Source organism: Lethenteron reissneri, unplaced genomic scaffold (assembly GCF_015708825.2).
Source record: "Lethenteron reissneri isolate LAM-NWPU_2019-01 unplaced genomic scaffold, ASM1570882v1 scaffold_1377, whole genome shotgun sequence".
Taxonomy (NCBI): Eukaryota; Metazoa; Chordata; class Hyperoartia; order Petromyzontiformes; family Petromyzontidae; genus Lethenteron; species Lethenteron reissneri.
The window spans coordinates 5,737-18,218 of record NW_026891088.1 but is presented as its reverse complement, the minus strand read 5'-3'; the positions used below and the strand labels follow the sequence as shown (position 1 = coordinate 18,218).

The 12,482-nt window shown below is 45.6% G+C and overlaps 1 protein-coding gene across 1 annotated transcript; it reads left to right on the top strand.

Annotated features, from left to right (window-relative positions):
• Positions 1–4,841: 4,841 nt before the first annotated feature.
• On the top strand, positions 4,842–10,970 carry LOC133362126 (tumor protein p73-like). The gene is made up of 7 exons (XM_061581080.1): positions 4,842–4,885; positions 5,634–5,725; positions 5,823–5,932; positions 6,244–6,362; positions 6,827–6,959; positions 8,470–8,563; positions 10,554–10,970. Exons 2-7 carry the CDS (start codon positions 5,657–5,659, stop codon positions 10,968–10,970), a joined length of 942 nt encoding a protein of 313 aa, XP_061437064.1. The 5' UTR covers positions 4,842–4,885; positions 5,634–5,656.
• Positions 10,971–12,482: the final 1,512 nt, after the last annotated feature.

Genomic DNA, 12,482 nt, shown 5'->3' with positions numbered 1-12,482 from the left:
TGACACACAGAGAGAGACACCAGAGACACAGAGAGAGAGAGACACAGAGAGAGACACACAACAGAGACACACACAGAGACACACAGAGACACACAGAGAGAGCACAGAGAGACACACACAGAGACACACACAGAGACACAGAGATACACACAGAGAGAGACACAGAGAGAGACAGAGAGAGACACACAACAGAGACACACAACAGAGACACAGAGAGACACACAGAGAGAGACAGAGAGACACACACAGAGACCACACAGAGACACACACAGAGACACACAACAGAGACACAGAGACACAGAGAGAGACACACCAGAGACACACACAGAGACACACAACAGAGACACACAGAGACACAGAGAGAGACACACACACAACAGAGACACACACAGAGACACAGACACACACACGAGACCACAACAGAGACACACACAGAGACACACAGAGACACACAACAGAGACACGACACATACACAGACACACAACAGAGACACAGAGACACACCAGAGACACACACAAGACACACAGAGAGAGACACACAGAGAGACACACACAGAGACACACACAGAGACACAACATAGACACAGAGAGAGACACACACAGAGACACACACAGAGAGACACACACAGAGACACACAACAGAGACCACAGAGACACACAGAGAGAGACACACAAGACACACAACAGAGACACAGAGAAGACAACAGAGACACGACACACACGAGACACACAACAGAGACACACCGCAGAGACACACAGAGAGAGACACCAGAGAGAGACACACACGAGACACAACATAGACACAGAGAGAGACACACACAGAGACACACACAGAGAGACACACAGAGACACACAACAGAGACACAGAGATACACACAGTGACACAGAGAGAGCACACACACAGAGAGAGAGACAGAGAGACACACAACAGAGACACACAACAGAGACACACAGAGACACACAGAGAGACCACACACAGACACACAACAGAGACACAGAGATACACACAGAAGAGACACACAGAGACACAGAGAGAAGACAGAGAGAGACACACAACAGAGACACACAACAGAGACACAGAGAGACACACAGAGAGAGACAGAGAGACACACACAGAGACACACACAGAGACACACACAGAGACACAACAGACACACAGAGACACAGAGAGAGACACACACAGAGACACACAGAGAGAGACACACAGAGACACACAGAGACACAGAGAGAGACAAACAGAGACACGACACACACACAGAGACACACAACAGAGACACACAGCAGAGACACACAGAGAGAGACACACAGAGAGACACACACAGAGACACCATAGACACAGAGAGACACACACAGAGACACACACAGAGACACACAGAGAGAGACACACAGAGAGACACACACAGAGACACACACAGAGACACAACATAGACACAGAGAGAGACACACAACAGAGACACACAGAGAGAGACACACACAGAGACACACAGAGACACAGAGAGAGACAAACAGAGACACGACACACACACAGAGACACACAACAGAGACACACAGCAGAGACACACAGAGAGAGACACACAAGAGAGACACACACAAAGACACAACATAGACACAGAGAGAGACACACACAGAGACACACACAGAGAGACACACACAGAGACACACAACAGAGACACAGAGATACACACAGTGACACACACGAGAGAGACACACAGAGACACAGAGAGAGAGACCAGAGAGACACACAACAGAGACCACAACAGAGACACACAGAGACACACAGAGAGAGACACAGAGAGAGACACACACAGACACAACAGAGACACAGAGATACACACAGAGAGAGACACACAGAGACACAGAGAGAGAGACAGAGAGACACACAACAGAGACACAAACAGAGACACAGAGAGACACACAGAGAGACAGAGAGAGACACACCAGAGACACACACAGAGACACACAACAGAGACACACAGAGACACAGAGAGAGACCACACAGAGACACACACAGAGACACACAACAGAGACACACAGAGACACAGAGGAGACACAGAGAGAGACACGACACACAACAGAGACACACACAGAGACACACACACAGACACACACACAGAGACACACAAGACACACACAGAGCACACAGAGACACACAACAGAGACACGACACATACACAGAGACACACAACAGAGACACACACAGAGACACACAAGAGACACACACAGAGACACACAACAGAGACACGACACACACAAACAGAGACACGACACATACACAGAGACACACATACACAGAGACACACAACAGAGACACACACAGAGACACACAGAGACACACACAGAGACACACAACAGAGACACGACTACACAGAGACACACAACAGAGACACACACAGAGACACACAGAGACACACAGAGACACACAACAGAGACACGACACATACACAGAGACACAACAGAGACACACAGAGACACACACAGAGACACACAGAGACCCAACGCCTCTGTGTCGAGAGAGAGGGGGGGTTTGCTGCAGCAGAGACATTGTTAGCTGTCAATGACACCCCCCCCCACACGTGACCCCCCCCCCTCGCGTGTGACCCCCCCCCTCGCACGTGACCCCCCCCTCACACTGACCCCCCCCCTCGCACGTGATACCCCCCCTCACGTGACCCCCTCGCACGACCCCCCTCCCTCACATGTGATACCCCCCCCCCCCGCTGACGTGACGTCACGCGGCCACGTGGGAGCCAGGAAGTGGTCACGTGGTTGGCTTTGCTGCTGCTGCCGCCATCTTGATCTGTGGTGAGACGTTCGTTTTGTGGTTGTTGTGGTTGTTGTTGTGGGGGTGGTAGTTGTTGTTGTGGTTGTTGTTGTTGTTTACCAGGTACAGCCGCGCTGCTTCTTTGTTTCGTAGGGGGGACGTCGAGTGAGTTGCACAGCTGTGGAGTCGATGTCCACGTGGTATCGTGAGCACGTGGCAACAGCAGCAGCAGCTTGTGTGTGTCAAGGCCACGGGAGGGCTGCTGGTTCTTGCTGGAATTCTCACGACTGATGACGATTGCTTGTGTTGTGAGCATTTTTATTTTACCTTTTTAAATCCTTTATATTAAGTTCACTTGCTTGCGCGCTTACTTACGACCGTGCAAATCTTTCGGTCGTTTTTTAACCCTCTTCCCGTGATCCAATCGAGCTGACATGTTGCAACACACTCGTTGTGCGAGACAACTTTTTTAGGAAAATGTTTTTTCATATTTAATTTAAAATAGCAATGTGATAAAAATGAAACTTTTTACTCAAGAAAAACAGAAATGAATAATAAAATAAAACCGATGCCACGCATATAAAGGATTTATAGTGAAAAACTTTGTTTTTACGGGTTAATTTTTTTCAAATTTTCTTGCTGTGGATTTCACACCTGATGATGATTGCTTGTGTTGCAGTCGAAACGCCGTGAGAATTTTAATCGGATCGCTAATGGCTCTGATGATGACAGTTGCTGTGAGAGTTGTATTTACCTAGCTACAATGCCATTGGTCAGTCTAGTGAATGGGCGGCACAGATGCTAATGCAACAGCAATGCCATTTCGAGGGTGTGGAATTCATCCTGTTATGTACGAAACTTGAGAACCCTAGCTACATACAATATCTGCTGCAAGTTTAATAGGGCTGAACATTGAAAATGTCTAAGTGTACAATGATTGCGATTACCATGTCTCTATAGTCGTGGTTGAAGAGACATTGTAATGTTTTTAAACTATTTTATCTTTTCCTGTAATTTCTTGAAATTCTCTTTTGGCTGGTTAAGTAAAGACATGCCTTACAATGGCTGCCCATAAAAAAATTGTTTTATGCATTTGTTTTCTGGCCATTTGTTTTAGTGGCCAGGTACTGGGCCGATTCTGCTGCGAGACCCGAGTGTGTGCTTCGCCGGGGAGAGATGTAAAAATGTAGGTGAAGAATGAAATAAAAATTAATTAAAAAAAAGAATAAAATCACGACGTTTCGGAAGCAACACAAGCTTCCGTCTTCAGGTGAAACTGTCACCGCAAAATATCTGTTTCACCTGAAGACGGAAGCTTGTGTTGCTTCCGAAACGTTGTGATTTTTCTATTTTTCTTGGTTCTTTCGGTCAAGTCGTCACGTAGAAGGGAAGTAATAAAATAATAAAAATAATATAAATAATTTTCACGACGTTTCGGCCACAACGCAAGCAGCCGTCCTCAGGTGAAAACCAGGTCTGTCGAGGAGACAGCGTCTGAATGAAACAGCACACGAGCTTGGAGCATATATATAAGCTGGGTTGGGAGGGGGGGAAAGGGCGCTTCGACAAAATAATTTGCATATCAAGAGGAATTTAGCATATTCATGGGAAATGCAGGAATGTGATTAGTACTACTTATGCCCGTGCATTATGCAGGATTAGCAGCATCAAAGGGAGGGATATGGGAAATGCAGGTAAGTGAATAGTACTACTTATGCCCGTGCATTATGCAGGATTTGTGATTTATGCAGGATTTGTGATTTTTATTCTTTTATTTTAATTTCATTTTTTACCTACACGGTGACTGTACCGAGTATGAATCCTTGCAGTCGCGAAAGCTTCAAATCTCCAAGATATCAAAATGGACGAGCAGTGCATGCATCAGGACGGTGAGGAGCTGCAGCAGCAGCAGCAGTCTCCAAACAATCGGAAGGCTCCTTCACTCACCATGCAGAATGCAGCTCAGTCTGTGCAGCAGTATCCTCCTGCCTTGGCAGAGGCAGCAACCCAGACTTGTCAGTCTCCACAGGCTCAGCCAGTTGAGCACACCCCACAAGTGCCTAAGGTGTCCTGGCAGCAGTCAGCGAGCGAGTGGAGAGGCGGCTTCTGATACGAACTCCCAAGGTGATCACTTTGACTGCCCCTTGTTCACACACACGTGCTGTCTAGCTATTAAGACACATTTGAGGTTTTTGTAAATTATATAATTTCACTAATAGGGGTTTTCCCCTTTTTTCTGGCAACAAAACTGACACCTTTTGCAAGGAATAATGCTTACATTAACCACAATACTTGCAGTCAAATGCAAACAAAAACAACTCTGATAATTTGCATTGTTTTTGAAACTGATTGGTCCACACCAGAGACAGCTTTCTTTAGAGCCTCGTCTCATATGGTTTTCGACCAGATGACGCCAAGTATTGTGGTTAATGTAAGTATGATTCCTTGCAAAAGGTGTCAGTTTTGTTGCCAGAAAAAAGGTGAAAACCCCTATGAGTATATTTTGGTACTGGCAAAGGAGGTCCCATGATGACGCCTTTTGGCGTCATCTGGTCGAACACCATATGAGACTAGGCTCTAAAGAAAGCTGTCTCTGGTGTGGACCAATCAGTTTCAAAGACAATGCATAAATTATCAGAGTATTGTTTTTTGTTTGCATTTGACTGCAAGTATTGTGGTTAATGTAAGTATGATTCCTTGCAAAAGGTATCAGTTTTGTTGCCAGAAAAAAGGAGAAAAACCTATTAGTATATTTTGGTACTGGCAAAGGAGGTCCCATGATGACATCATTTCAATGTATTATTCTGAAAGAAATTGTCCCTGCGTGTACTCGCCTTACCTGTCCGCTTTTGCCACTTAACCAAATCCTCAGGCTGCGTGAAAGTGGTGCACGACATGCTGATGACTGCAAGCAACTGTGGCAGCAATTGGCCATCCGACCAAGAAGACATATTTCGCCTCCTGGTAAGTTACCTGCTTTCGTTTAAATTCCTCGCAATCACATGTCACAATAAGCATTTCATGTTTGAAAGAATTTGCTCTGCGGTCTGTATGTATGTAGGTGCATGGGAGAGAACATTTTGAAATATTAAAGAAAATCAAGGAAAACCTGGAGCTAATCCGAACGCTGCCCACGGATGCCAATGTGTTGCGCAACCTGCAGCAACAACAGTACGTGAACACGAAATAGACAATCGTTGCTCTTGCGAGAGAAGTTCCCGATTGCTGCTGTAATTAAATGGTAGCAACAGAAGGGAAGTAATAAAATGATAAAAAATAATAATTCTCACGACGTTTCGGCCACAACGCAAGCAGCCGTCCTCAGGTGAAGAACAGGTCTGTCGAGGCGACAGCGTCTGAATGAAACAGCACACGCGCTTGGAGCATGTATATACGCTGGGTTGGAAGGGGGGGAAGGGCGCCTTGACAAAATAATTTGCACATCAAGAGGGTTAATTTTTTGGGTTTTTTCTCCCTCCCAGATACGTGACGGAATTGCGTGGCAGGCCGTCCAACCTCAGCCGACACGGCAGCGAGTGTTCACAGGAAGTCTTGGCCGGCAGCCAGGGACCCTCCAGTGCGGGCGAAGGTTCCTCATCAGGTGACGCAAGCTCTCCCTGCTCGGCGCAGCACATTTCTCTGTACGGAACGTGGCGGCACGCGGTAGAATTGAAAGACGTGACATAATTTGCCACAAAGTGATACGCACTCTTCTTGGTTCTTTCGGTAAAGTCGCCACGTAGAAGGGAAGTAATAAAATAATAAAAATAAACACGATAAAATACAATTCTCACGACGTTTCGGCCACAACGCAAGCAGCCGTCCTCAGGTGAAGAACAGGTCTGTCAGACGCTGTCTTTCCGACACACCTGTTCTCCACCTGAAGACGGCTGCTTGCGTTGTGGCCGAAACGTCGTTAGAATTATTTTATGATTTTTATTATTTTATTACTTCCCTTCTACGTGATGACTTTACCGAAAGAACCAAGAGGATGAATTCAATATTACTCGTATATGTGTTGAGGTGTAAATGGTTTTATTGCGAATGCTCATCCACTGGTTGCAGGCGTTGCACAGGATGTTGTGACGGGTGAAGCGAGTGGATCCAATGGTCCCCCACGGCCACCGGACGGAGACAACCCACGGGCCCGGCTTGGAACCCTGCCGGACAGCGGCAAGCCTGGCAACGCTCTTTACAAGTAAGTGCCCTTTAGGTGCATCATCGTCGCCACCTTTGAACATCGTCGTCATTTTTTGATTTAAAGCTTTCGTGACTGCAGGGATTCATCTTCTTGGTTTTTTCGGTAAAGTCACCACGTAGAAGGGAAGTAATAGAATAATAAAAATAAAACATAATAAAATAATATAATAATATATTAAAATAATATAATAATGTTGCTTTCCTTCTACGTGACTTTACCGAAAGAAGCAAGAAGATCGTCATCATTCACGCTCTGAAAAAAATTACAAATAAATGAAAGGGATTCTTTGCTGAAATAACCTTTTCTACTCTGAGACATCTCTTTTAGCGGTGGCAAAATATAGTAGTAGGTTTTTACCCTTTTAAACTGGTACAAAACTGACACCTTTACACAAGGCATCATACACCTTGAGACATCTCCTTTACCAGTGGCAAAATATAGTGATAGGTTTTTACCCTTTCAACTGGTACAAAACTGACACCTTTATACAAGGCATCATACACCTTGAGACATCTCTTTTAGCAGTGGCAAAATATAGTGATAGGTTTTTACCCTTTCAACTGGTACAAAAACTGACACCTTTATACAAGGCATCATGTTTGCAATGACCACAACGCAAGTAGTCAAAAATGCCAACAAAAAAAGCAACTCTGATAATGATAATATGCACTGTACTACTAAACCTTTTCTACTGTTGCGTCTGCACGCTCCATTCTTTTTCATGATGTATCACTGCTTTATTTAAATGGCTTATCCTTGACGTATTCTACACTGCAACATCTTCCCTAGTCACTGGGTAGGTGGGTCGGTATCGGCCTCGGATATTCTGATGAGCACTCTACACTGCATTAGATATTTTTAGTTGACTTGCAGTGTTTATAACACTCCTTTATTATATACGAGTCTGGGTTCTTCAAGTGTTTAGTTTGATCGGTGTATACTCGACTACAATACTTAAGTCGGTGGGTGAATTAAAACAAAGCAAAGTTCATCTTCTTGGTTCTTTCGGTAAAGTCACGTATAAGGGAAGTAATAAAATAATAAAAATAAAACATAATAATATAATATATACATGATAAAATAATTCTCACGACGTTTCAGCCACAACGCAAGCAGCCGTAACGTCGTGAGAATTATTTTATTATGTTTTATTTTTATTATTTTATTGTTTATTTTATTACTTCCCTTCTACGAGACTTTACCGATAGAACCAAGAAGATGAATCCCTGCAGTCACGAAAGCTTTAAATCGAAAAGCAAAGTTCGTAATGCAGTTTGGGCTGATTTTTGCACTTGGATTTCCAATAAAAAAAAGTCATTATTTTCCATAGGGATATACAGTACAAGCAATGTAAGTGTTGCTTCACATGTTATTTCTAATCGCAATGTTTACGGAGTAAAAATGTGCAAGTTAATGTAATTCAGCCGTACAAAGTACTTTTCGTGCTTCTTGTATTTGGTATTAACATTTTGGAGCCTTGTGTGTGTGTTGTTTTTTGTGTCTCAAGCTTCCTGAAACAAATAGACTGCTTGGAGTTTTTGGAGAATTTCACTTCACGTGGATTGTCGAGTGTCCAACAGCTGATGAACGTCACTCTGCAGGCAAGTTCCTACGGACGCTTTCACGCAAACTACGCGTGTTTTTTAACGAATACAGGATTGGGATTTATTTCTAAGTTTTTCTGCAACATAAAAAAATGCACAAAGAAGCTTGGAGAAGATGGAAGGTTGGAATTAAACTTGTAAAGAGTTAATGCGTGTGTAGGTGAGGGTGAGTGGTGAGGGTGAGTGGTGAGGGTGAGTGGTGAGCGTGAGTGGTGAGGGAGAGGGGTGAGTGGTGAGGGAGAGGGGTGAGCGTGAGTGCTGAGTGGTGAGGGTGAGTGGTGAGGGTGAGTGGTGAGTAGTGAGGATTGTAGTGCCACAAGAGGGGGCTCTGGGACCCTAGGCAGAGAAGCCCTTGGCGGCAGGCGCTAGGATCCCAGGCACCCCAGACAGCTAAGCCCCTTGGTGCCACCAGGGGGGGGCTGTGTGTGCTCTGTGGGATACCTGGGGGCGCACACAACCCCACCCCTCGTTGGGCACGAGGCATAAAAGGGCAGCTCCCTGGCCGATCAGGGCCAGTCGCAGGTCAAGACCCGCCAGCCAGCTTAGGACCCTGTACCCCCTCGTCCCGCTTGTCCTTGTAAGGGCCGGGACGCTGTGAGGGCCAGTGGTGGGACTCTGGGACTCCCGGCTCTACGTCCTTGTGAGGGCGAGTTCCGAGGAAGCCAGAGTCCAGACCCGCACCTTGGCTGGGTCGGACCTTGGCTGGGTCGGGTCAGGTAGCCTCCCCTAGGGGGATTGTAGCCGGAGGACCCCAGAGCATAGCCAGAGTAGTGTACCTAGGCAGTGTACCTAGGCTGTGTACCTAGGCTGTGTACCTAGGCTGTCTACCTAGGCTGTGTATCTAGGCTGTGTACCTAGGCTGTGTCGCTAGGCTGTGTACCTAGACTGTCTACCTAGGCTGTGTACCTAGGCTGTGTACCTAGGCTGTAACAGAGTATCAGGACTGTTGGAGTGTTGTATTGTAATAAAGAAGTTACCTCTACAAGTGTCTCCGGAACCCATTACACGTGGATACCGAAACATGCAAATAAGAAACATTGACAACTGCAAAAAAGTAGATGGGCTTCGGCAAGGGAACATCACTGGACTGCATTGGAGTGGCATCCAAAGTAGAGCACACATCACCAAGAGGATGACCACCACAGAGATTCGAGTTGTGAGATTAGTTCGTGTGTAGTTGATAGATGGATCGTCACATAGCTCGAGTGAGGAGGCTGAGGAGTCCTGATCCAGTAGTGGGTACAAATAAAACACATTCCTCCTGCGGAGGGAGCGGGTAGGAACGTTGGGTTGCTCGGTCAATGGCCAACTGTGAGGGCCGGGCACAAGCCGTCGTGAGTAGGTTAAACGTTGAGTTTTATAAGGGCACCACGGGGTGACCAGCCCCTCCCCACCCAGCCCCACCCCACCCTCCCCACCCAGCCCCTCCCCACCCTCCCCTCCCCACCCAGCCCCTCCCCACCCTCCCCTCCCCACCCAGCCCCACCCCTCCCATTTTTGGATGCACGATGGACAGACACAATCATCCCCTGTGGGCTGGTGGAACCAGGTGGTTCCTACCGGTAATACCGACTGATTTTGTACATTAATTGCTCTGAGGAATACACGTCGTCAGAAATTTGAAGAATGTTGTATCGTACACTATGGGAACCTCATTTGCCAGTAAAAATATCATAATTGTTTTTTTACCCTTCTATCTGGCAACAAAATGACACCTTTTTACAAGGAGTCATGTTTGTATAGACCACAATACTTGTCTCGGGTGTGGACCAATCAACTTCAGGGACAGTGCATACATTATCAGAGTTATGTCTTTTGTTTGTATTATGACTGCAAGGTATTGCGGTCTATGCAAACATGACTCCTTGTAAAAAGGTGTCAGTTTTGTTGCCAGATAGAAGGGTAAAAAGCCAATTATCAATGTTGTATCGCTGAACACAAGTTGGTGTGTGTGTGTGCATATTTTTTGTATTTCGCTGGATTTTAGGACTTGGATGAACTGGGAGTCCCAGAAGCCAAAAAGCGACTGCTATTGAGTGGAATCGAAGAGCATGGCGTGTCCACCACGATCTCCAGCGAGACGACGCTGCAGCGCTCGTCCAGTGAAGAGACAGTCCACCTCAGCTCCGAGGACGACGACGATGACGGCATCGACACCAAGGACGGCATCCGTGCCAAAGTGTTCCCAGCGCTGCGGCCCTCTGGCAGTCATCTGTCCTCTGTCGGCAATCGGTATCGCAAAAGCAGCATTGCCAAATACAATTTGCGAGCGCACGCTCGCCAAGCCGTTGACTTTCCTCGTTCTCGCAGCTGGGGAGGCAGTAGCAGCCTGGAGGTGCCCAGGAGCAAGATGCCAAGATTGTCTTCATGCTCTGACATCGAAGAAGAAGAGGGGCTGGAGTGAGAGAGGAGGGGGGTGAGCGATAGATGGATGATGGTGGGAGGTTGTGTGGGCCATGGGTTGCACTTTGTATGAAAAGCCCTTGGGGTAAATAAGCTGGTGTCTTTCGATTGAAAGCTTTCGTGACTGCAGGGATTCATCTTCTTGGTTCTTTCAGTAAAGTCACGGTCGACAGACCTGTTCTCCACCTGAGGGCGGCTGCTTGCGTTGTGGCCGAAACGTCGTGAGAATTATTTTATTATGTTTTATTTTTATTATTTTATTATTTTCCTTCTACGTGACTTTACCGAAAGAACCAAGAAGATAAGCTAGTGTCGTTTCACTCGCAGTTTCAATAACTTCCTTTGAGCTTCTTCTTGGTTCTTTCGGTAAAGTCACGTAGAATGGAAATAATAAATAGTAATACTTTTTTTTTTATAAATTAATTCTCACGACGTTTCGGCCACAACGCAAGCAGCCGTCCTCAGGTGAAGAACAGGTCTGTCGAGAAGACAGTCTGTTTTTATTTATTATTATTTTATTACTTCCCTTCTACGTGACTTTACCGAAAGAACCAAGAAGATGAATCCCTGCAGTCACGAAAGCTTTAAATCGAAATTCCTTTGAGCTTGCTTGCATAGTTTTTTTTTTTCCAGAATGCAGTCAATAGAATATAAAGCAGCATCTTGGCTTTACTACCCAAGGCAGGAACTTGTCTCTTCCAAGAAAGAAGTGAATGACTTGTCAGTTTTGTTCCTTCTTAATTTTGGAGCTTTCGTGACTGCAGGAATTATTCTTTGGTTTTTTCGGTAAAGTCACGTCTAAAGATAAAACGTGCCGTTTAGTCATCTGGAGTTGAAATATACAACACGTTTTGTTTCCGTGCAGAGGAGATAGCCATGTTCAGAGAATGTGCTTTTTTGTTGTGTTGCATTTGCTCGACTGTTGAAAGATCGTTTCAAATTTGCATCTTTGGAAGGATGAACACGAAGTGGGAAGGTTTTTGCAAAATCAGATGTTCTCATACTCCAGAAGATTGTTGTACGGGGCCTGTCTGCTCTCACCTACTTGATAACAACCCCAAAAATGCCTAAATAAAGTTGATTTGTGACATGTTCCATTCTGCAAAGTTTTATAGACTTTGCTGCTGGTAGCAGATGTAGAGAAACAACACCTGTCTACACTTAGTGTTCATGGAACTGTCTTAAGCGTATATATGCAGTGGGTTTTTTTAAAATCCATTATATTAAGTTCACTTGCTTGCTTGCTTAGGACCGTGCAAATGTTTCGGTCGTTTTTTAACCCACTTCCCGTCATCCAATCGAGCTGACATTTTGCACACAGACTCGTTGTGCGTGACAATTTATGTTCGTGAAACATTTTTTCCAAATTTTACACTTTTTAGGGAATTTTTTTTATAAATATTTAATTACCAATTGCTTAATGGTGGCAGGCAATCATCTGACCCATAGGTGGCAGCCATCTCAAGCCAGAGGACAAGGACTCTAGTCGCCACGCATATAAAGGATTTAGAGT

Excerpts from the sequence above, each read along its gene's own strand:
- LOC133362126 (XM_061581080.1), top strand. The coding sequence starts at position 5,657 with ATGCTGATGACTGCAAGCAACTGTGGCAGCAATTGGCCATCCGACCAA. Across the intron at positions 5,726-5,822 it reads AAGACATATTTCGCCTCCTG|GTGCATGGGAGAGAACATTT; the intron begins GTAAGTTACCTG and ends GTATGTATGTAG. Across the intron at positions 6,363-6,826 it reads GGGCGAAGGTTCCTCATCAG|GCGTTGCACAGGATGTTGTG; the intron begins GTGACGCAAGCT and ends CACTGGTTGCAG.